At 46.5% G+C, this 25865-nt stretch overlaps 1 protein-coding gene across 1 annotated transcript; it reads left to right on the forward strand.

Annotated features, from left to right (window-relative positions):
• Nucleotides 1–1123: 1123 nt before the first annotated feature.
• cdc7 (cell division cycle 7 homolog) lies at nucleotides 1124–24554 on the forward strand (the record flags this gene model as incomplete). The annotated part of the gene is made up of 11 exons (XM_079243043.1): nucleotides 1124–1214; nucleotides 2225–2311; nucleotides 2471–2606; nucleotides 4159–4252; nucleotides 4528–4670; nucleotides 4819–5152; nucleotides 5268–5375; nucleotides 21294–21469; nucleotides 21553–21635; nucleotides 21733–21882; nucleotides 24061–24554. 11 exons carry the CDS (start codon nucleotides 1124–1126, stop codon nucleotides 24447–24449), a joined length of 1791 nt encoding a protein of 596 aa, XP_079099169.1. The 3' UTR covers nucleotides 24450–24554.
• Nucleotides 24555–25865: the final 1311 nt, after the last annotated feature.

Genomic DNA, 25865 nt, shown 5'->3' on the forward strand with positions numbered 1-25865 from the left:
AGTATTGTATCAAAACTTTGCAATTCAGAAGTTACCCAGAAAACACTTCAAGAGCGCAAACCTCCACCAAGGCCTTTTAAAAGTTCCTGGATCCAAACGGTGATCTGGATCATCACCAAAAGTAAGTCAGTTCTTCCTTTTCACGTTTCCAACAAGTCCTGAAAGTTTCATGAAAATCCATCCATAACTTAAGTTGTCTTGAACACAAACAGACAAACATAAAGCAGGTAAAAACATAACCTCCTTGGTGGAGGTAATTATGCCACCATGTAAAACTCGCTTTGTGAGGCATCAATATAATATTTTTCCATAAACACCTCATTGGAGCAAAATTTATCATTTGCATTTAGTAGATTATTCACTGCGTTTACATTATTTAACCAATTATGTAGAAAAGTGTTTTGTTTGTGTGTAATCTATACCCGTTGTTCCACAGAAAACAGTTTGTGGGGAAACTACGTTGACAAGACTCGAAAGTGGAGACCCATCCAATATGTCGGCGATGCTGCTTCGCCAGCGCTCAATGAGGCGTCTATGTATAGATATGTCTATGATCAGACGCATACGTCAGTCCCTCCTTCTGCTGTGATTGGTGGAAGTCGAAACCACGTGATTTTTGCTGAGACAACGCGAGACGTTCATTACGTCACTTTTAGCGCGTAGTTTGTTGTTGGCGGAACAGGAGTTTCAACCAAGTATTTTATTCGTCCGTAGTCTTAACAAAAGTTTCCGTATTTAGTTTTAGCCCTAGTATTTGTCCAATATGGCCAGTATATGAGACCTTAAAGTGGGAAACTTTTGTACTTTGGATGCAGCTGAAGCGGTAAGTTAACTTTTGTTTTGAACAACGCGTTACGGTTGCTACTTAGCATGCTATTAGCGTGTTTATGTCAACTGTGAAATAAGATAAAATAAAACTCACAAAACAACATATTAACAAGTAAACACAGTTTCATTCCACATCTAAAGTGGTATTATATTCTGTTTAGAAAACTTGACAAATGCTATTTAAAGAAATATTTATATAAAGCAGGTTTCAAACATTCGCTTCCCCTTATCATTTTGGTTTTTCTTCTTTTCCTTTTTAACTTTTAAGAGTTTTGTTTATTGTGTTTGTCTTCAGATGGAGTTGTCTCCCATCTCCACTGAGGAAATCAGCACAGAGGAGTGTATCATCAAGGCTGACAGGACTCAGAGGAAAAGCAAAGTGTCTAGTAAGTTGGATGCTGTGTGCCAACTCTATCAGAGAAAATGAGAAATAATTAATCTCAGATGACTTAGATTTTCATATATTTCATAGTCCTAGTGTATATTCATTTCTGATTATGGCTTTCTGAAAAGCTCATGATGAATCTAAGAACTTAAGCTTAGTTACACAGTGTCTGCTTATTCCCCTTTACAGACATAGCAATGTGTAGAGCAGTGTTTTTCAACCTTTTTTTTAGGCAAGGCGCACTTTTTTTTCACTAAAAAATTCACAAGGCTCACCACAAACCAAAATGCTTTTATTTATTTATTTTTTTAAAAGTCCACATTAATAATATAAAGTCCATCTTGTCATAGAAATCAGATAAACACAAGAAGAAGGGATTTTATTATCTTTCACTGGGGTATATGTTTGAATGAACACAGAGCTGCTTAGACCAATTAGGGGAAATTGGATAATTTCTCAGGGAACACCTGATAATCTCTCACGGCACAGTGGTTGAAAAACACTCTTGTAGAGGGCCTGACATGTCTGCAGTCAGACATCTGGGATCTGATTAGTTAGAATACTCTCTTCCTTGAAGAGGGTTGAAGATAACAACAGACATTTCTTGTTTAGAATAACATAGATTCAGGGCAGACAATTGACACCCTTATGCAAGAGTAGAAGGCTGGTTGAACCGCCCTGTCAGACCTCTGGACTGTCTCTCCAAATTGCAATTTGTATTATTCTGTTCGTTCTTATTTTCTGTTCAATAAACTTTATAATCTTTTTTCACTTCAGGACCAGACTCTAGACTTTTTTCCACAACACACCTCCTCATAATTATATTCCACTGAACGATTAAATGCTCCAGTGTTTGCTAAATGCTTTTGTTTTTTGTTTTTGTACTAGATTCTGTCTTAATATTAAGATGTAGATGTTTGTATTTAAACTTCGGTTTCACTGTAAACTGCAGCACAAGCATGATTCTTAGCTGTATTTACAGAAGGAATGTTTTTATTTATTTGCTTTTAGGGGATGTGGAGTTGGACATTGAGCTCCTTTATAAAGCTGTTCCTCAGCTGGCCAAGGTTTTCCGCATCGTAGACAAAATAGGAGAAGGTAAATGACCAGCTTAACTTTCTTAACAGTTTTTTTGACTTGATCATGTTTGGTGCAGAGATGCCTCTGTTATGAGTGAATGTAGTTATCATGTATCCTCTGTTAAATAACTGGGAGAAACAAGGTGAGATCTTTATAATAAGTGTGATTCTGCATTAGGTACGTTCAGCTCTGTGTATTTGGGTGAGGCACGGATGCGGGATGGTAGGAAAGAGATGTTTGCACTGAAGCACCTCATCCCAACCAGCCATCCTACACGCATAGCTGCTGAGCTTCAATGTCTGACTGTTGCAGGGTGAGTCCAACACTTTATCATTTCTGTGCCCTAAAAACCAAAGTTAAGTGTGAAACTAAAATTTCATCATTTTTACTGCTGATAAAACCACGAAGTCCAAACTCAATACTAGTTGCAACATTTTGGCCACAATGTAGAATGGAAATAAAATATTATGCAATTATTTATAAATCTAATAAACTAATTTGCAATAGAACATAAACAACTTATATGTTGAAAGTGAGACATTTTACCATTTTAACAGAAAAACATCATTATGAATGAGAAAACAACAACAAAACAGACCATTTTCTATGTGAAGCCACGCTGTTGTGATGGATAGAGGATGTGGTTTAGCATTGTCTTGATGAAAGGCCGTTAGCCTTGTCCCATTTGCACAGAGATTCCTCCTGATTGTCTGAATCCTTGAAGCTATAACTCTGTAAGTAGAGGGATCTTTAAAGTTTTAAACAAAAATAAATATTCTTCTGAATCTTAAGACCCATTGATGAATCTCCATCCATGTTTGGATATGAGAGACGAGAGACTGCCTCTCTGAAATGCTCCTTTTTTTTTTTTTTACCAGTCATGTTACTGACTTGTTGCCATTTCACCAGTAATCCAGTTGTTTCTAATTTTGTACCAGTTTCTTGCCCTGGTTCCAACTTTTTACAGTTGTTTGTGCCATTAATTCAGACTGGGCTAGTGTTTTCTATGAAGTGGTAAAATGTCTCCGTTTATGTTCTTTGGGGAATAAAATGAAATGACATGAAAAATACTTTATTAATCCCCAAAGGGAAATTCTAAAACATGGGTTTATGAGTTTTAAAATTCATCGTATTCTGTTTTATTTGTATTTTATACATGGTTCCATTTTTTTGGAACCATGTATAAAATTAAACTTTATTTCTATGACTTTTCGTGCTTAAAAAAATACAAAGGGATTTACATAATAAAATAATTTACATCAAAATAGATAAAACACCTGTACAGATAATGGAAAATTTTATTTTTAACTCTTCGTTCCCTCACATTAAATGATATTTTTTCCTTAAAACACCTACCCGTTGTTACATCGGAATTAACTTGGGAGCTCTACTAAAGCTAGATGGAGTTTTTTTTTTTCTCTTTTTTTTTTTTCTGTAATTCTGTCTGGAGACAACAAACAACAGGACTTCAGCTGTTAAACATCCTTTGCCATCTGCTGTGTGCTGCAATGATTGCGGTTATATGAGCTCTCTATCATGGTTTGTACATATGTTACCATATTATCACAGATCTGTCAGGTAACAGAGTGGTCAGGACTTAGCAAACACAGCGGTGGAAATGACCTGTCTGTTATTTTTATAACCACTAGACTGCGTGGGTTTCCTCTCATTTGTCTGACATGATTCAGTCATACCTGCGAACCTCAACACACAGACAGCAGGTTTGGTAGGATATGCAGCGTTAAGCACGCTCATCTAAAGCTGTAAAAATGTTTTGGTGTTTTAGAAATGATCCTTGGATGTAATTCTGCAAAAAAGTTGCAGTTTCTTTCTGTAATTCTGCTGTATTGTTTTTCTTCTTACAGGGGCAGAGAAAATGTGATGGGGGTGACCTACTGCTTCAGGAAAGAGGACCATGTGGTGATTGTGATGCCTTACATGGAGCATCAGGCCATTGTGGTAAGTGCACTGGTTTCGCTCCAGGCCTTCAAAACCATTTTGGTGACGAATGACAGAGGTGGTCGTTTACTTTAGTGTTGTAGTTTTACTTAACCTCACTTTTACTTGAGTAAATAAGTGGTATAGAAAATGAATGAACGGCTCATATTAATTTAAAGTAATGCAACTCTAACATGAGTACATTTTTGTCCACTCTACCCACCCTTAAATGAGCTTCTCATTCAGATGTGCTTCTTGTTTCCACGCCTGCAAAAATGTCATTAATTTAATTCTAGGACATCATTGGGTCATTAAGCTTTGAAGAGGTGCGTTTGTACATCTACCACCTACTAAAGGCCCTAAAACACATCCACCAGTTTGGCATCATTCATCGAGACATCAAACCAAACAACTTCCTCTACAACAGAAACAGTAAAATGTAAGTATCCGCATCTTATTTCTGCAAACCTTTGGTTGTTTAGTTATCTAACTTTAATGAGAATTCACTCATGGAGTTTTGCAACAGAACTAGATCACATAAAGCTAGATGTGTTGCTTAGCAACAGTCCATCTGTGTCCTGACGCAGGTACACGCTGGTGGACTTCGGCCTGGCCCAGGGCACAGCAGACACCCAGATTGAGCTTCTGAAGGTGGTGAGACAGAGGCCGTCACAGAAAGGTGGAGGGTCCACAGGAAAACAAGAAGCTGCACAGCGAAGCGAAGCCGCACCCAAACTTCCCCCAAAAACCACCAAAGCACCCTCAACTTCACTACCTCTGCCTCAGCAGCCGTCGCTGCAACCTTCCTCCTCCTCTTCCTCCAACATCACCCCGTCCTCCTCAGCTTCTCAGAAAGCACCGGTCAAAAAAGAACGTTCAGTCACCATCACCGCTTCTGGCTTACGCACAAAACACACAAAGGTGTCTCCTCTGGCTTTTCTTTCCTTTTTCTTTTCCTCTTCTTGTGGTGGGGGAGGGGTCGGGGTTTGGATCCGGCTTCCTGCACTCATGTGTTGCTTTTGCTGGTTTACTTCAGGCTTTGACAGGACAGCGGAAAGTTCCACGTCCAGTGTTTGGAGAGAGAAATCTGAACAGCTATGCAGCATCTACCTCCACCACCAAGCCGGCTGCTGGCAAAACAGAAGTAAGGACATGTTCTAGAAGAAGAATGGGAAATTAGATTTTTTATTTTCTGTTAAAAGGCTTTTTATAGGAACCCTATGTCAGCTGCTTAGCCAGGTTATCGAAGTATGTTCTCCCCATCTACCCGTGATATGTTAAACTACTTTTATTCTTGGTGTGATGGATTCATCAAGGTGTTGGGAACGTTCCTCAGTGATTTACCTCCATGTTGACAAGAAGCAGCACACAGTAGCTGCACATAACCATGAGAATCTCCCGTTCCACCTCATCATGATGAGAATCTCCCGTTCCACCTCATCACCATGAGAATCTCCCGTTCCACCACATCATGATGAGAATCTCCCGTTCCACCTCATCATGATGAGAATCTCCCGTTCCACCTCATCACCATGAGAATCTCCCGTTCCACCACATAATGATGAGAATCTCCCGTTCCACCTCATCACCATGAGAATCTCCCGTTCCACCTCATCACCATGAGAATCTCCCGTTCCACCTCATCACCATGAGAATCTCCCGTTCCACCTCATTACCATGAGAATCTCCCGTTCCACCTCATCATGATGAGAATCTCCCGTTCCACCTCATCACCATGAGAATCTCCCGTTCCACCACATCACCATGAGAATCTCCCGTTCCACCACATCACCATGAGAATCTCCCGTTCCACCTCATGATGAGAATCTCCCGTTCCACCTCATCACCATGAGAATCTCCCGTTCCACCTCATCACCATGAGAATCTCCCGTTCCACCACATCATGAGAATCTCCCGTTCCACCTCATCATGATGAGAATCTCCCGTTCCACCTCATCATGATGAGAATCTCCCGTTCCACCTCATCACCATGAGAATCTCCCGTTCCACCTCATCACCATGAGAATCTCCCGTTCCACCTCATCATGATGAGAATCTCCCGTTCCACCTCATCATGATGAGAATCTCCCGTTCCACCTCATCACCATGAGAATCTTCCGTTCCACCTCATCACCATGAAAATCTTCCGTTCCACCTCATCACCATGAGAATCTCCCGTTCCACCTCATCACCATGAGAATCTCCCGTTCCACCTCATCAGCATGAGAATCTCCCGTTCCACCTCATCAGCATGAGAATCTCCCGTTCCACCTCATCACCATGAGAATCTCCCGTTCCACCTCATCACCATGAGAATCTCCCGTTCCACCTCATCACCATGAGAATCTCCCGTTCCACCTCATCACCATGAGAATCTCCCGTTCCACCTCATCATGATGAGAATCTCCCGTTCCACCTCATCACCATGAGAATCTCCCGTTCCACCTCATCACCATGAGAATCTCCCGTTCCACCTCATCACCATGAGAATCTCCCGTTCCACCTCATCACCATGAGAATCTCCCGTTCCACCTCATCACGATGAGAATCTCCCGTTCCACCTCATCATGATGAGAATCTCCCGTTCCACCTCATCACCATGAGAATCTCCCGTTCCACCTCATCACCATGAGAATCTCCCGTTCCACCTCATCAGCATGAGAATCTCCCGTTCCACCTCATCAGCATGAGAATCTCCCGTTCCACCTCATCAGCATGAGAATCTCCCGTTCCACCTCATCACCATGAGAATCTCCCGTTCCACCTCATCACCATGAGAATCTCCCGTTCCACCTCATCATGATGAGAATCTCCCGTTCCACCTCATCACCATGAGAATCTCCCGTTCCACCTCATCACCATGAGAATCTCCCGTTCCACCACATCATGATGAGAATCTCCCGTTCCACCACATCATGATGAGAATCTCCCGTTCCACCTCATCACCATGAGAATCTCCCGTTCCACCTCATCACCATGAGAATCTCCCGTTCCACCTCATCATGATGAGAATCTCCCGTTCCACCTAATCACCATGAGAATCTCCCGTTCCACCTCATCACCATGAGAATCTCCCGTTCCACCTCATCATGGTGAGAATCTCCCGTTCCACCTCATCATGGTGAGAATCTCCCGTTCCACCTCATCACCATGAGAATCTCCCGTTCCACCACATCACCATGAGAATCTCCCGTTCCACCTCATCATGATGAGAATCTCCCGTTCCACGTCATCACCATGAGAATCTCCCGTTCCACCACATCATGATGAGAATCTCCCGTTCCACCTCATCATGATGAGAATCTCCCGTTCCACCTCATCACCATGAGAATCTCCCGTTCCACCACATCATGATGAGAATCTCCCGTTCCACCACATCATGATGAGAATCTCCCGTTCCACCTCATCATGATGAGAATCTCCCGTTCCACCTCATCATGATGAGACTCTCCCGTTCCACCTCATCATGATGAGACTCTCCCGTTCCACCTCATCATGATGAGAATCTCCCGTTCCACCTCATCACCATGAGAATCTCCCGTTCCACCACATCATGAGAATCTCCCGTTCCACCTCATCATGATGAGAATCTCCCGTTCCACCTCATCATGATGAGAATCTCCCGTTCCACCTCATCACCATGAGAATCTCCCGTTCCACCACATCATGATGAGAATCTCCCGTTCCACCTCATCATGATGAGAATCTCCCGTTCCACCTCATCACCATGAGAATCTCCCGTTCCACCTCATCACCATGAGAATCTCCCGTTCCACCTCATCATGATGAGAATCTCCCGTTCCACCTCATCATGATGAGAATCTCCCGTTCCACCTCATCACCATGAGAATCTTCCGTTCCACCTCATCACCATGAGAATCTTCCGTTCCACCTCATCACCATGAGAATCTCCCGTTCCACCTCATCACGATGAGAATCTCCCGTTCCACCTCATCACCATGAGAATCTCCCGTTCCACCTCATCACCATGAGAATCTCCCGTTCCACCTCATCACCATGAGAATCTCCCGTTCCACCTCATCATGATGAGAATCTCCCGTTCCACCTCATCACCATGAGAATCTCCCGTTCCACCACATCACCATGAGAATCTCCCGTTCCACCACATCACCATGAGAATCTCCCGTTCCACGTCATCACCATGAGAATCTCCCGTTCCACCACATCATGATGAGAATCTCCCGTTCCACCTCATCATGATGAGAATCTCCCGTTCCACCTCATCACCATGAGAATCTCCCGTTCCACCACATCATGATGAGAATCTCCCGTTCCACCTCATCATGATGAGAATCTCCCGTTCCACCACATAATGATGAGAATCTCCCGTTCCACCTCATCACCATGAGAATCTCCCGTTCCACCTCATCACCATGAGAATCTCCCGTTCCACCTCATCACCATGAGAATCTCCCGTTCCACCACATCATGAGAATCTCCCGTTCCACCTCATCACCATGAAAATCTCCCGTTCCACCACATCATGATGAGAATCTCCCGGTCCACCTCATCATGATGAGAATCTCCCGTTCCACCTCATCACCATGAGAATCTCCCGTTCCACCTCATCACCATGAGAATCTCCCGTTCCACCTCATCATGATGAGAATCTCCCGTTCCACCTCATCATGATGAGAATCTCCCGTTCCACCTCATCACCATGAGAATCTTCCGTTCCACCTCATCACCATGAGAATCTTCCGTTCCACCTCATCACCATGAGAATCTCCCGTTCCACCTCATCACCATGAGAATCTCCCGTTCCACCTCATCACCATGAGAATCTCCCGTTCCACCTCATCAGCATGAGAATCTCCCGTTCCACCTCATCACCATGAGAATCTCCCGTTCCACCTCATCACCATGAGAATCTCCCGTTCCACCTCATCACCATGAGAATCTCCCGTTCCACCTCATCACCATGAGAATCTCCCGTTCCACCTCATTACCATGAGAATCTCCCGTTCCACCTCATCACCATGAGAATCTCCCGTTCCACCTCATCACCATGAGAATCTCCCGTTCCACCTCATCACCATGAGAATCTCCCGTTCCACCTCATCACCATGAGAATCTCCCGTTCCACCACATCATGATGAGAATCTCCCGTTCCACCTCATCACCATGAGAATCTCCCGTTCCACCTCATCACCATGAGAATCTCCCGTTCCACCTCATCACCATGAGAATCTCCCGTTCCACCTCATCATGATGAGAATCTCCCGTTCCACCACATAATGATGAGAATCTCCCGTTCCACCTCATCACCATGAGAATCTCCCGTTCCACCTCATCAGCATGAGAATCTCCCGTTCCACCTCATCACCATGAGAATCTCCCGTTCCACCACATCATGAGAATCTCCCGTTCCACCTCATCACCATGAAAATCTCCCGTTCCACCACATCATGATGAGAATCTCCCGTTCCACCTCATCATGATGAGAATCTCCCGTTCCACCTCATCACCATGAGAATCTCCCGTTCCACCTCATCACCATGAGAATCTCCCGTTCCACCTCATCATGATGAGAATCTCCCGTTCCACCTCATCATGATGAGAATCTCCCGTTCCACCTCATCACCATGAGAATCTTCCGTTCCACCTCATCACCATGAGAATCTTCCGTTCCACCTCATCACCATGAGAATCTCCCGTTCCACCTCATCACCATGAGAATCTCCCGTTCCACCTCATCAGCATGAGAATCTCCCGTTCCACCTCATCACCATGAAAATCTCCCGTTCCACCACATCATGATGAGAATCTCCCGTTCCACGTCATCATGATGAGAATCTCCCGTTCCACCTCATCACCATGAGAATCTCCCGTTCCACCTCATCACCATGAGAATCTCCCGTTCCACCTCATCATGATGAGAATCTCCCGTTCCACCTCATCATGATGAGAATCTTCCGTTCCACCTCATCACCATGAGAATCTTCCGTTCCACCTCATCACCATGAGAATCTCCCGTTCCACCTCATCACCATGAGAATCTCCCGTTCCACCTCATCACCATGAGAATCTCCCGTTCCACCTCATCAGCATGAGAATCTCCCGTTCCACCTCATCACCATGAGAATCTCCCGTTCCACCTCATCACCATGAGAATCTCCCGTTCCACCTCATCACCATGAGAATCTCCCGTTCCACCTCATCACCATGAGAATCTCCCGTTCCACCTCATCACCATGAGAATCTCCCGTTCCACCTCATCACCATGAGAATCTCCCGTTCCACCTCATCACCATGAGAATCTCCCGTTCCACCTCATCACCATGAGAATCTCCCGTTCCACCTCATCACCATGAGAATCTCCCGTTCCACCTCATCACCATGAGAATCTCCTGTTCCACCACATCATGATGAGAATCTCCCGTTCCACCTCATCACCATGAGAATCTCCCGTTCCACCTCATCACCATGAGAATCTCCCGTTCCACCTCATCACCATGAGAATCTCCCGTTCCACCTCATCACCATGAGAATCTCCCGTTCCACCTCATCAGGATGAGAATCTCCCGTTCCACCTCATCAGGATGAGAATCTCCCGTTCCACCTCATCACCATGAGAATCTCTCGTTCCACCTCATCACCATGAGAATCTCCCGTTCCACCTCATCACCATGAGAATCTCCCGTTCCACCTCATCACCATGAGAATCTCCCGTTCCACCACATCACCATGAGAATCTCCCGTTCCACCACATCACCATGAGAATCTCCCGTTCCACCTCGTCATGATGAGAATCTCCCGTTCCACGTCATCACCATGAGAATCTCCCGTTCCACCACATCATGATGAGAATCTCCCGTTCCACCTCATCATGATGAGAATCTCCCGTTCCACCTCATCACCATGAGAATCTCCCGTTCCACCTCATCATGATGAGAATCTCCCGTTCCACCTCATCATGATGAGAATCTCCCGTTCCACCACATCATGAGAATCTCCCGTTCCACCTCATCATGATGAGAATCTCCCGTTCCACCTCATCATGCTGAGAATCTCCCGTTCCACCTCATCACCATGAGAATCTCCCGTTCCACCACATCATGATGAGAATCTCCCGTTCCACCACATCATGAGAATCTCCCGTTCCACCACATCATGAGAATCTCCCGTTCCACCTCATCATGATGAGAATCTCCCGTTCCACCTCATCATGATGAGAATCTCCCGTTCCACCTCATCACCATGAGAATCTCCCGTTCCACCACATCATGATGAGAATCTCCCGTTCCACCTCATCACCATGAGAATCTCCCGTTCCACCTCATCACCATGAGAATCTCCCGTTCCACCTCATCATGATGAGAATCTCCCGTTCCACCTCATCACCATGAGAATCTTCCGTTCCACCTCATCACCATGAGAATCTTCCGTTCCACCTCATCACCATGAGAATCTCCCGTTCCACCTCATCATGATGAGACTCTCCCGTTCCACCTCATCATGATGAGACTCTCCCGTTCCACCTCATCATGATGAGAATCTCCCGTTCCACCTCATCACCATGAGAATCTCCCGTTCCACCACATCATGAGAATCTCCCGTTCCACCTCATCATGATGAGAATCTCCCGTTCCACCTCATCATGCTGAGAATCTCCCGTTCCACCTCATCACCATGAGAATCTCCCGTTCCACCACATCATGATGAGAATCTCCCGTTCCACCTCATCACCATGAGAATCTTCCGTTCCACCTCATCACCATGAGAATCTCCCGTTCCACCTCATCATGATGAGAATCTCCCGTTCCACCTCATCACCATGAGAATCTCCCGTTCCACCTCATCACCATGAGAATCTCCCGTTCCACCTCATCACCATGAGAATCTCCCGTTCCACCTCATCACCATGAGAATCTCCCGTTCCACCTCATCACCATGAGAATCTCCCGTTCCACCTCATCACCATGAGAATCTCCCGTTCCACCTCATCACCATGAGAATCTCCTGTTCCACCACATCATGATGAGAATCTCCCGTTCCACCTCATCACCATGAGAATCTCCCGTTCCACCTCATCACCATGAGAATCTCCCGTTCCACCTCATCACCATGAGAATCTCCCGTTCCACCTCATCACCATGAGAATCTCCCGTTCCACCTCATCACCATGAGAATCTCCCGTTCCACCTCATCACGATGAGAATCTCCCGTTCCACCTCATCACCATGAGAATCTCCCGTTCCACCTCATCACCATGAGAATCTCTCGTTCCACCTCATCACCATGAGAATCTCCCGTTCCACCTCATCACCATGAGAATCTCCCGTTCCACCTCATCACCATGAGAATCTCCCGTTCCACCACATCACCATGAGAATCTCCCGTTCCACCACATCACCATGAGAATCTCCCGTTCCACCTCGTCATGATGAGAATCTCCCGTTCCACGTCATCACCATGAGAATCTCCCGTTCCACCACATCATGATGAGAATCTCCCGTTCCACCTCATCATGATGAGAATCTCCCGTTCCACCTCATCACCATGAGAATCTCCCGTTCCACCTCATCATGATGAGAATCTCCCGTTCCACCTCATCATGATGAGAATCTCCCGTTCCACCTCATCATGATGAGACTCTCCCGTTCCACCTCATCATGATGAGACTCTCCCGTTCCACCTCATCATGATGAGAATCTCCCGTTCCACCTCATCACCATGAGAATCTCCCGTTCCACCACATCATGAGAATCTCCCGTTCCACCTCATCATGATGAGAATCTCCCGTTCCACCTCATCATGCTGAGAATCTCCCGTTCCACCTCATCACCATGAGAATCTCCCGTTCCACCACATCATGATGAGAATCTCCCGTTCCACCACATCATGAGAATCTCCCGTTCCACCACATCATGAGAATCTCCCGTTCCACCTCATCATGATGAGAATCTCCCGTTCCACCTCATCATGATGAGAATCTCCCGTTCCACCTCATCACCATGAGAATCTCCCGTTCCACCACATCATGATGAGAATCTCCCGTTCCACCTCATCACCATGAGAATCTCCCGTTCCACCTCATCACCATGAGAATCTCCCGTTCCACCTCATCATGATGAGAATCTCCCGTTCCACCTCATCACCATGAGAATCTTCCGTTCCACCTCATCACCATGAGAATCTTCCGTTCCACCTCATCACCATGAGAATCTCCCGTTCCACCTCATCATGATGAGAATCTCCCGTTCCACCTCATCACCATGAGAATCTCCCGTTCCACCTCATCACCATGAGAATCTCCCGTTCCACCTCATCACCATGAGAATCCCCCGTTCCACCTCATCATGATGAGAATCTCCCGTTCCACCTCATCATCATGAGAATCTCCCGTTCCACCTCATCACCATGAGAGTCTCCCGTTCCACCTTATCATCATGAAAATCTCCCGTTCCACCACATCATGATGAGAATCTCCCGTTCCACCTCATCACCATGAGAATCTCCCGTTCCACCTCATCACCATGAGAATCTCCCGTTCCACCTCATCACCATGAGAATCTCCCGTTCCACCTCATCACCATGAGAATCTCCCGTTCCACCTCATCATGATGAGAATCTCCCGTTCCACCTCATCACCATGAGAATCTCCCGTTCCACCTCATCACCATGAGAATCTCTCGTTCCACCTCATCACCATGAGAATCTCCCGTTCCACCTCATCACCATGAGAATCTCCCGTTCCACCTCATCACCATGAGAATCTCCCGTTCCACCACATCACCATGAGAATCTCCCGTTCCACCACATCACCATGAGAATCTCCCGTTCCACCTCATCATGATGAGAATCTCCCGTTCCACGTCATCACCATGAGAATCTCCCGTTCCACCACATCATGATGAGAATCTCCCGTTCCACCTCATCATGATGAGAATCTCCCGTTCCACCTCATCACCATGAGAATCTCCCGTTCCACCACATCATGATGAGAATCTCCCGTTCCACCTCATCATGATGAGAATCTCCCGTTCCACCTCATCATGATGAGACTCTCCCGTTCCACCTCATCATGATGAGACTCTCCCGTTCCACCTCATCATGATGAGAATCTCCCGTTCCACCTCATCACCATGAGAATCTCCCGTTCCACCACATCATGAGAATCTCCCGTTCCACCTCATCATGATGAGAATCTCCCGTTCCACCTCATCATGATGAGAATCTCCCGTTCCACCTCATCACCATGAGAATCTCCCGTTCCACCTCATCACCATGAGAATCTCCCGTTCCACCACATCATGATGAGAATCTCCCGTTCCACCACATCATGAGAATCTCCCGTTCCACCACATCATGAGAATCTCCCGTTCCACCTCATCATGATGAGGATCTCCCGTTCCACCTCATCATGATGAGAATCTCCCGTTCCACCTCATCACCATGAGAATCTCCCGTTCCACCACATCACGATGAGAATCTCCCGTTCCACCACATCATGAGAATCTCCCGTTCCACCTCATCATGATGAGAATCTCCCGTTCCACCTCATCATGATGAGAATCTCCCGTTCCACCTCATCACCATGAGAATCTCCCGTTCCACCACATCATGATGAGAATCTCCCGTTCCACCTCATCATGATGAGAATCTCCCGTTCCACCTCATCATGATGAGAATCTCCCGTTCCACCTCATCACCATGAGAATCTCCCGTTCCACCTCATCACCATGAGAATCTCCCGTTCCACCTCATCACCATGAGAATCTCCCGTTCCACCTCATCACCATGAGAATCTCCCGTTCCACCTCATCACCATGAGAATCTCCCGTTCCACCTCATCACCATGAGAATCTCCCGTTCCACCTCATCACCATGAGAATCTCCCGTTCCACCTCATCACCATGAGAATCTCCCGTTCCACCTCATCACCATGAGAATCTCCCGTTCCACCTCATCAGCATGAGAATCTCCCGTTCCACCTCATCAGCATGAGAATCTCCCGTTCCACCTCATCACCATGAGAATCTCCCGTTCCACCTCATCACCATGAGAATCTCCCGTTCCACCTCATCACCATGAGAATCTCCCGTTCCACCTCATCACCATGAGAATCTCCCGTTCCACCTCATCACCATGAGAATCTCCCGTTCCACCTCATCACCATGAGAATCTCCCGTTCCACCTCATCACCATGAGAATCTCCCGTTCCACCTCATCACCATGAGAATCTCCCGTTCCACCTCATCACCATGAGAATCTCCCGTTCCACCACATCATGATGAGAATCTCCCGTTCCACCTCATCACCATGAGAATCTCCCGTTCCACCTCATCACGATGAGAATCTCCCGTTCCACCTCATCACGATGAGAATCTCCCGTTCCACCTCATCACCATGAGAATCTCCCGTTCCACCTCATCACCATGAGAATCTCCCGTTCCACCTCATCACCATGAGAATCTCCCGTTCCACCTCATCATGATGAGAATCTCCCGTTCCACCTCATCACCATGAGAATCTCCCGTTCCACCACATCACCATGAGAATCTCCCGTTCCACCACATCACCATGAGAATCTCCCGTTCCACCTCATCACCATGAGAATCTCCCGTTCCACCTCATCACCATGAGAATCTCCCGTTCCACCACATCACCATGAGAATCTCCCGTTCCACCTCATCATGATGAGAATCTCCCGTTCCACCTCATCACCATGAGAATCTCCCGTTCCACCACATCATGATGAGAATCTCCCGTTCCACCTCATCATGATGAGAATCTCCCATTCCACCTCATCACCATGAGAATCTCCCGTTCCACCTCATCACCATGAGAATCTCCCGTTCCACCTCATCATGATGAGAATCTCCCGTTCCACCTCATCATGATGAGACTCTCCCGTTCCACCTCATCATGATGAGACTCTCCCGTTCCACCTCATCATGATGAGAATCTCCCGTTCCACCTCATCACCATGAGAATCTCCCGTTCCACCACATCATGAGAATCTCCCGTTCCACCTCATCACGATGAGAATCTCCCGTTCCACCTCATCACGATGAGAATCTCCCGTTCCACCTCATCACCATGAGAATCTCCCGTTCCACCTCATCACCATGAGAATCTCCCGTTCCACCACATCACCATGAGAATCTCCCGTTCCACCTCATCACCATGAGAATCTCCCGTTCCACCTCATCACCATGAGAATCTCCCGTTCCACCACATCACCATGAGAATCTCCCGTTCCACCACATCACCATGAGAATCTCCCGTTCCACCTCATCACCATGAGAATCTCCCGTTCCACCTCATCACGATGAGAATCTCCCGTTCCACCTCATCACCATGAGAATCTCCCGTTCCACCACATCACCATGAGAATCTCCCGTTCCACCACATCACCATGAGAATCTCCCGTTCCACCACATCACGATGAGAATCTCCCGTTCCACCACATCACCATGAGAATCTCCCGTTCCACCTCATCACCATGAGAATCTCCCGTTCCACCTCATCACCATGAGAATCTCCCGTTCCACCTCATCACCATGAGAATCTCCCGTTCCACCACATCACCATGAGAATCTCCCGTTCCACCACATCACCATGAGAATCTCCCGTTCCACCACATCACCATGAGAATCTCCCGTTCCACCTCATCACCATGAGAATCTCCCGTTCCACCTCATCACGATGAGAATCTCCCGTTCCACCTCATCACGATGAGAATCTCCCGTTCCACCTCATCACGATGAGAATCTCCCGTTCCACCTCATCACCATGAGAATCTCCCGTTCCACCTCATCACCATGAGAATCTCCCGTTCCACCTCATCACCATGAGAATCTCCCGTTCCACCTCATCACCATGAGAATCTCCCGTTCCACCTCATCACCATGAGAATCTCCCGTTCCACCTCATCACCATGAGAATCTCCCGTTCCACCTCATCACCATGAGAATCTCCCGTTCCACCTCATCACCATGAGAATCTCCCGTTCCACCACATCATGATGAGAATCTCCCGTTCCACCTCATCACCATGAGAATCTCCCGTTCCACCTCATCACGATGAGAATCTCCCGTTCCACCTCATCACCATGAGAATCTCCCGTTCCACCTCATCACCATGAGAATCTCCCGTTCCACCTCATCACCATGAGAATCTCCCGTTCCACCTCATCACCATGAGAATCTCCCGTTCCACCTCATCATGATGAGAATCTCCCGTTCCACCTCATCACCATGAGAATCTCCCGTTCCACCACATCACCATGAGAATCTCCCGTTCCACCACATCACCATGAGAATCTCCCGTTCCACCTCATCACCATGAGAATCTCCCGTTCCACCTCATCACCATGAGAATCTCCCGTTCCACCACATCACCATGAGAATCTCCCGTTCCACCTCATCATGATGAGAATCTCCCGTTCCACCTCATCACCATGAGAATCTCCCGTTCCACCTCATCATGATGAGAATCTCCCGTTCCACCTCATCACCATGAGAATCTCCCGTTCCACCACATCATGAGAATCTCCCGTTCCACCTCATCATGATGAGAATCTCCCGTTCCACCTCATCATGATGAGAATCTCCCGTTCCACCTCATCACCATGAAAATATCCCGTTCCACCACATCATGATGAGAATCTCCCGTTCCACCTCATCATGATGAGAATCTCCCGTTCCACCTCATCACCATGAGAATCTCCCGTTCCACCTCATCACCATGAGAATCTCCCGTTCCACCTCATCATGATGAGAATCTCCCGTTCCACCTCATCATGATGAGAATCTCCCGTTCCACCTCATCACCATGAGAATCTCCCGTTCCACCTCATCACCATGAGAATCTCCCGTTCCACCTCATCACCATGAGAATCTCCCGTTCCACCTCATCACCATGAGAATCTTCCGTTCCACCTCATCACCATGAGAATCTCCCGTTCCACCTCATCACCATGAGAATCTCCCGTTCCACCTCATCAGCATGAGAATCTCCCGTTCCACCTCATCAGCATGAGAATCTCCCGTTCCACCTCATCACCATGAGAATCTCCCGTTCCACCTCATCACCATGAGAATCTCCCGTTCCACCTCATCACCATGAGAATCTCCCGTTCCACCTCATCACCATGAGAATCTCCCGTTCCACCTCATCACCATGAGAATCTCCCGTTCCACCTCATCACCATGAGAATCTCCCGTTCCACCTCATCACCATGAGAATCTCCCGTTCCACCTCATCACCATGAGAATCTCCCGTTCCACCTCATCACCATGAGAATCTCCCGTTCCACCTCATCACGATGAGAATCTCCCGTTCCACCTCATCACGATGAGAATCTCCCGTTCCACCTCATCACGATGAGAATCTCCCGTTCCACCTCATCACGATGAGAATCTCCCGTTCCACCTCATCACGATGAGAATCTCCCGTTCCACCTCATCACCATGAGAATCTCCCGTTCCACCTCATCACCATGAGAATCTCCCGTTCCACCTCATCATGATGAGAATCTCCCGTTCCACCTCATCACCATGAGAATCTCCCGTTCCACCACATCACCATGAGAATCTCCCGTTCCACCACATCACCATGAGAATCTCCCGTTCCACCTCATCACCATGAGAATCTCCCGTTCCACCTCATCACCATGAGAATCTCCCGTTCCACCTCATCACCATGAGAATCTCCCGTTCCACCACATCACCATGAGAATCTCCCGTTCCACCTCATCATGATGAGAATCTCCCGTTCCACCTCATCACCATGAGAATCTCCCGTTCCACCACATCATGATGAGAATCTCCCGTTCCACCTCATCATGATGAGAATCTCCCATTCCACCTCATCACCATGAGAATCTCCCGTTCCACCTCATCACCATGAGAATCTCCCGTTCCACCTCATCATGATGAGAATCTCCCGTTCCACCTCATCATGATGAGACTCTCCCGTTCCACCTCATCATGATGAGACTCTCCCGTTCCACCTCATCATGATGAGAATCTCCCGTTCCACCTCATCACCATGAGAATCTCCCGTTCCACCACATCATGAGAATCTCCCGTTCCACCACATCACCATGAGAATCTCCCGTTCCACCACATCACCATGAGAATCTCCCGTTCCACCTCATCACCATGAGAATCTCCCGTTCCACCTCATCACGATGAGAATCTCCCGTTCCACCTCATCACCATGAGAATCTCCCGTTCCACCACATCACCATGAGAATCTCCCGTTCCACCACATCACCATGAGAATCTCCCGTTCCACCACATCACCATGAGAATCTCCCGTTCCACCACATCACCATGAGAATCTCCCGTTCCACCTCATCACCATGAGAATCTCCCGTTCCACCTCATCACCATGAGAATCTCCCGTTCCACCTCATCACCATGAGAATCTCCCGTTCCACCTCATCACCATGAGAATCTCCCGTTCCACCTCATCATGATGAGAATCTCCCGTTCCACCTCATCACCATGAGAATCTCCCGTTCCACCACATCACCATGAGAATCTCCCGTTCCACCACATCACCATGAGAATCTCCCGTTCCACCTCATCACCATGAGAATCTCCCGTTCCACCTCATCACCATGAGAATCTCCCGTTCCACCACATCACCATGAGAATCTCCCGTTCCACCTCATCATGATGAGAATCTCCCGTTCCACCTCATCACCATGAGAATCTCCCGTTCCACCACATCATGATGAGAATCTCCCGTTCCACCTCATCATGATGAGAATCTCCCATTCCACCTCATCACCATGAGAATCTCCCGTTCCACCTCATCACCATGAGAATCTCCCGTTCCACCTCATCATGATGAGAATCTCCCGTTCCACCTCATCATGATGAGACTCTCCCGTTCCACCTCATCATGATGAGACTCTCCCGTTCCACCTCATCATGATGAGAATCTCCCGTTCCACCTCATCACCATGAGAATCTCCCGTTCCACCACATCATGAGAATCTCCCGTTCCACCTCATCACGATGAGAATCTCCCGTTCCACCTCATCACGATGAGAATCTCCCGTTCCACCTCATCACGATGAGAATCTCCCGTTCCACCTCATCACCATGAGAATCTCCCGTTCCACCTCATCACCATGAGAATCTCCCGTTCCACCTCATCACCATGAGAATCTCCCGTTCCACCTCATCACCATGAGAATCTCCCGTTCCACCACATCACCATGAGAATCTCCCGTTCCACCACATCACCATGAGAATCTCCCGTTCCACCTCATCACCATGAGAATCTCCCGTTCCACCTCATCACCATGAGAATCTCCCGTTCCACCTCATCACCATGAGAATCTCCCGTTCCACCACATCACCATGAGAATCTCCCGTTCCACCACATCACCATGAGAATCTCCCGTTCCACCACATCACCATGAGAATCTCCCGTTCCACCACATCACCATGAGAATCTCCCGTTCCACCTCATCACCATGAGAATCTCCCGTTCCACCTCATCACCATGAGAATCTCCCGTTCCACCTCATCACCATGAGAATCTCCCGTTCCACCACATCACCATGAGAATCTCCCGTTCCACCACATCACCATGAGAATCTCCCGTTCCACCACATCACCATGAGAATCTCCCGTTCCACCTCATCACCATGAGAATCTCCCGTTCCACCTCATCACGATGAGAATCTCCCGTTCCACCTCATCACGATGAGAATCTCCCGTTCCACCTCATCACCATGAGAATCTCCCGTTCCACCTCATCACCATGAGAATCTCCCGTTCCACCTCATCACCATGAGAATCTCCCGTTCCACCTCATCACCATGAGAATCTCCCGTTCCACCTCATCACCATGAGAATCTCCCGTTCCACCTCATCACCATGAGAATCTCCCGTTCCACCTCATCACCATGAGAATCTCCCGTTCCTCCGATGTAGTAGAATCAGGGTGATCCAGTATTTGTATTATTTATGTAAATCAGGTTTTAGTTCTTCAGAGAAGCTATTTGTTCAGTGTGTGTCGCTACGCTGGACTTCAGAGATATTCCACAGTTTTTATTGTTTCTTACAAGCTGGAGAAGCCGAGTAAAGCAGAGGATCCATCTAAACGAAGGCACTCTTCTGCCACCTGGGGCCCCCTACCTGTCAGGAGCCAGCGGGGCAGTCAGAAGCCTCAGAGGTCCGTACAGCAGGGCCTCACCTGTAACTGCTACCTTACTGACCGCGTCTGCAACATCTGCATGGCCAGGTAAAGACAAGCTCGCCACATTGCGACGCTGCTGTTTGCTCTTTCCGTTGGTAAAATTCCTTCACGTCTTTGTTTGAATGAAGAAAGCAGCAGGTCGCTTCCAGGGCTGGAACTCCAGGTTTTAGAGCCCCAGAGGTTCTCACAAAGTGTCCCACCCAAGGCACAGGTTGGCATCACCCCATCGGATTACACCACATTAACCTCCTCCTCTTTACGAGTTCTTAATGTTCCCTCCGTTTCTGTCGCTTCCTCCGGCGCTGCAGCCATCGACGTGTGGTCAGCTGGCGTCATCCTGCTCTCGCTTCTCAGTGGCCGTTACCCGTTTTTTAAAGCCAGCGATGATCTGATCGCCCTCGCTCAGATCATGACCATCCGAGGCTCCAGAGAGACCGTCCAGGCCGCCAAAACATTTGGTTTGTATGAATATTTTTTACTTTAAATGCAGACATGACAGGAAAGAGATTTTGTTGGTTTGGTCTCTTCCTCAACGCTTTCTGTCAGATTGGTGGAAAGAAAATGTCAAAAATCCACATCTTAGGTAAACATTAGTTACATTTCTTCAGAGTTTACCAAATATTTGCCTTTTCCCACAAAGCAACAGGGCAGGTGTCTGCAGCCGGCGTGTTTGGTGCAGTTTGAAAGCTCGATAGGACTCGAACAAACTCAACTTTTCCCTGTAAACTAGAAACTAAACACAATGGTAAAATGGAATTTTATAATAAGTATAAACTAATTGGCTGGTGTGTGTCCTTCATTCAGATATTTTTATTTTATTTTATTCTTTATTTCACCAGGAAAATCCCATTGAGGTTAAGAACCTCTTTCTTAAGGGAGTCCTGGCCAAGAGGCAGCAAGAGTTACAGGCAATTTACATGTTACATGTCCACTTAAACAGAACAATTAAAAGTGTTTACAACTAAAGCAGGACATCTCAACATCTCTCACTCTGGACTTAAAACCGTTCAAAGAAATAAGTTGGGACAATTTCCAGTCTCTCTGCAAAGAGTTGCACATAGACGGAGCGGAGATAAATGGTTCATTCATCCCCCCAATAGAATAAATGCAGATTGTCTGTCTCCGACAAACAATCTGCACACATTTACATTCAGATAAACCATGGCGATGAATAACATCAGTACGTCCAGAATTCCCCGTTACAGGTCAGGATATCCTGGATCCAGGTCTGCAGCTGCTTCTCTGTCGGGGTCGTTGTCCATGTAGACCAGTAGAAGCTCCAGTTTCCCAGTTGTTCCCAGTAACTTGTTCAAATGTTAAATTCAAATCAAACATTAAAAAAGGCTTCATTTTAGTTTTTGTATCAGATTTTTAAACAAATAAAAACAAGCTGATTTACTTTTTAAAATTAAGTTTTAAATGAACGAATGTGACGGACATCCTTTTGTTATTTCAATGTATTTGTTGTTTTGGTTTTTTACATTATTTCTTTATTTAGAAAGACACGTCTCCATCCGTTACATTGGTTACAGTTTCTGATGGCCAAAAAAACCCATAAAAACCACAAATGAAGATGGATTCAGCAAGTTTTAATGATTTAGTATTTTCCTCATTAACCTCTTCTCGTTTCGGGTGAGAATAAGAACAGAGCAGGGGGGGGGTAAATATACTTGTACTTAAAGTATAAGTATATTTATACTTTTATACTTATAAAAGTATAAATATTTCTATTTATACTTTAATATAGTTTTTCGTATATATTCATATTTCCTTCTCAGCCATTCCCGAGACCTGCGCTCCAACTTCGTATCTCTGACATGTGAATGTGAGCTGATATGACAATAAAGTTCCTTGAATGCAATCAAATGAAATCAGATCTGGTTGTTTTCACATCTCAAAAAATGGTTCTTTTTCCCCGACTCTAAAGGGAAAATATCTTCTCCATAAAGTCGGTCTCTTAAACGATATCAATCCGTTGGTCAGTGGTAGGAGGTTCCACCTTAAGCCATTACCTTGTGACAGGCGTCTGACTGGCTGCCAGTAGTACAGCCAGCACTTTGTCTTCCATACACCACGTTTGTTTGATATGTTTATAGAATCTCTCTCCAGTATGGTCATATCCCAGAATATGTAGAAATGATTTGCTCCGTTGGACCCACAAAGCCTCCAGCATCTCCACTGCCTTGGTGTTTTATCTGAATGGTTCTTTTTTCCACCGAAACTCGCCGGTTGTTTGATCCGGTGAAGAACCGTCGTCGCCGACACGTTCTCCTCCAGCTCTCCTGTGAGATCTCCACCCCTATATTCACTGTTTTAATCTTATCAGCCTGATTTGTAGAACATTTTATCCCAAAAGCAGCAAGAATTACGTCTTTTTTTTTCTGATTGGCATTATTAGTAAAAACCTTCCAGTAAAAAACAAACATTTTGAACCTGCTTTAATCCAGTTTGTTTCCAGTAAATAATAAAGACTGTGTGTGATTTGCATAAACATAAAACTTCAGGAAAACTTGCAACACAAAACAGTCTAAGTGTGAGGAATAAACCAGTCTCACTGGTTTACTTCATACACCTGCAGTGGGGAAAGTGGGAAGCGTGCGTGGAGAGTAACTGGTTTGTGTTTGGTTCTTCATCAGGTAAAGCGGTGGTGTGCAGTCGGGAGCTTCCTCGCCAGGACCTCAGGACGCTTTGTGAGACACTCAGAGGAAGAAACCCCCCACATAACGAAGTCCCAGCAGCTGGTGGAGACGCAGACTGGTGCAGCGTCCAGGACGACACGCCCTCACGGCGACCTGCGGCTGCAGAACTCCGACTCTGCAAAGACAGGGCTGGAAAATCGCTCCCAGACAACCTGGAAGCTTTAAGCAGCAACGAAACCAAACAAAGCTCGCTGGCAGATGAGCGGGGGTGGGACAGGGTTCCCGACGAGGCCTACGACCTGCTGGATCAGCTACTGGACCTGAACCCGTGCACCAGGATCACAGCGGATCAGGCTCTGCAGCACCCGCTTTTCAGAGACCTGTGACAGTGGTGTGTGTGTGTGTGGGAGGCTGACTGTTGCTTCTCAGCTCATGGTTGAGCTCTAAATGTTGATGCAGAGCAGGTTTCAGTTCCCAGCTGGTAGCACGTACTCCATGGCAGCTTTGGTCCAGGCTGGCGAACTGAAGACGCCTCGTTATGGCAGTACGAACTGACTGAAAGGGTTTTATAGATGCAAACGGACTCTGGTGCTGTTTAAGTCTTATTTAATAGCTGTGAAAACTGTGCAGACGGACTTTTTTTTTTAATACATTTGATGTTAAAATAAAACCGCTGTTTTCTTAAAGCTCGGAGTTCGTTCTTTCTACAACTTGAAATGTTTCGTAACGCTACATTTACAGCTTTAAACTATAAAAAGACGAGACTGTTTTGGTTTCGGTAATGTTTGAATAAATGAACCAGAACTGAAGCAGGAAACGAAAAAGTTAGTGTGAATAAAAACTGATTTTACTAATTTAGCAGAAGTCAGCAGTAATTACACCAGTTTATCAGCTTCACCTGTTTGGTTACTGGTTAACGTAAATGTCTAATCAGCCAATAAGATGACAGCAACTCAGTACTTTTAGTGGGTCTGCTCCTTTACCGTCAGCTGGGCGACCACCCAGTGAGAAGTGGCGAGTCATGGATGTTTCAAGGTGAAAAAGTCACAATTTTGTTGTTTTCTTTGAGGTTGTAGTCTGCAAAACGCAACAGTGTCCGTTGTCTTGATAAATAAGGACGATTACTTGGGTTGGAGGAGGACTTCTCCGCTCAGAGCAGCTGGAAAATCAGGATTAGTTGTTTTAAAATCATTTTCATGTGAAGTTATCTGCGGAACCACAAATCAACCAAGAATACCTGCAAACTGATGGTTTACAGGAGTCAGATCTGAGCGGGTCATCCAGCTGATCGCCTGTCCTAACTGGAGGGAAAATGCCCACCTGGGTCCGGACCAACCCATGTAAACCAGAGTTTCTCAGTCCTGACAATCCAATCAGTCAAGCTGAGCAGCAGAACGAGGGAGAGACATCGAAGATTACCAGTAGTGGAGTCATCAGTGCAGCTGAACCTCGTGGACCCATCACAGATGAAAACTTATTTAAATCTGTTAAAGTTTTGGCCACTGAACATTCCCCTATCTGAGGTAAAGAAGGACAAAAATTTAATAACCTGCAAAGCTTATTCACAGAACATGAACAAAGCTTGTAGATTCAGGAGACAGGTCTGCACCAAACACTAGGGGTGGGAAAAATCGAATCAAAAAATCAAATATTGGGATTTTTTGCTTCGCAATTTAAAAATTTTTTTTTCCTTTTTTTTTTTTAAAAGAAAAGAAATTTTATCAAATTTTTATTTTGTTTTAACACGACTGTTCAGACTGAGGTTTCTCGAACACATATTGGATATGTGTCCAATATGGGTG

The sequence above is a fragment of the Telmatherina bonti genome (genome assembly GCF_933228915.1).
Source record: "Telmatherina bonti genome assembly, chromosome: 7".
Lineage (NCBI taxonomy): Eukaryota > Metazoa > Chordata > Actinopteri > Atheriniformes > Telmatherinidae > Telmatherina > Telmatherina bonti.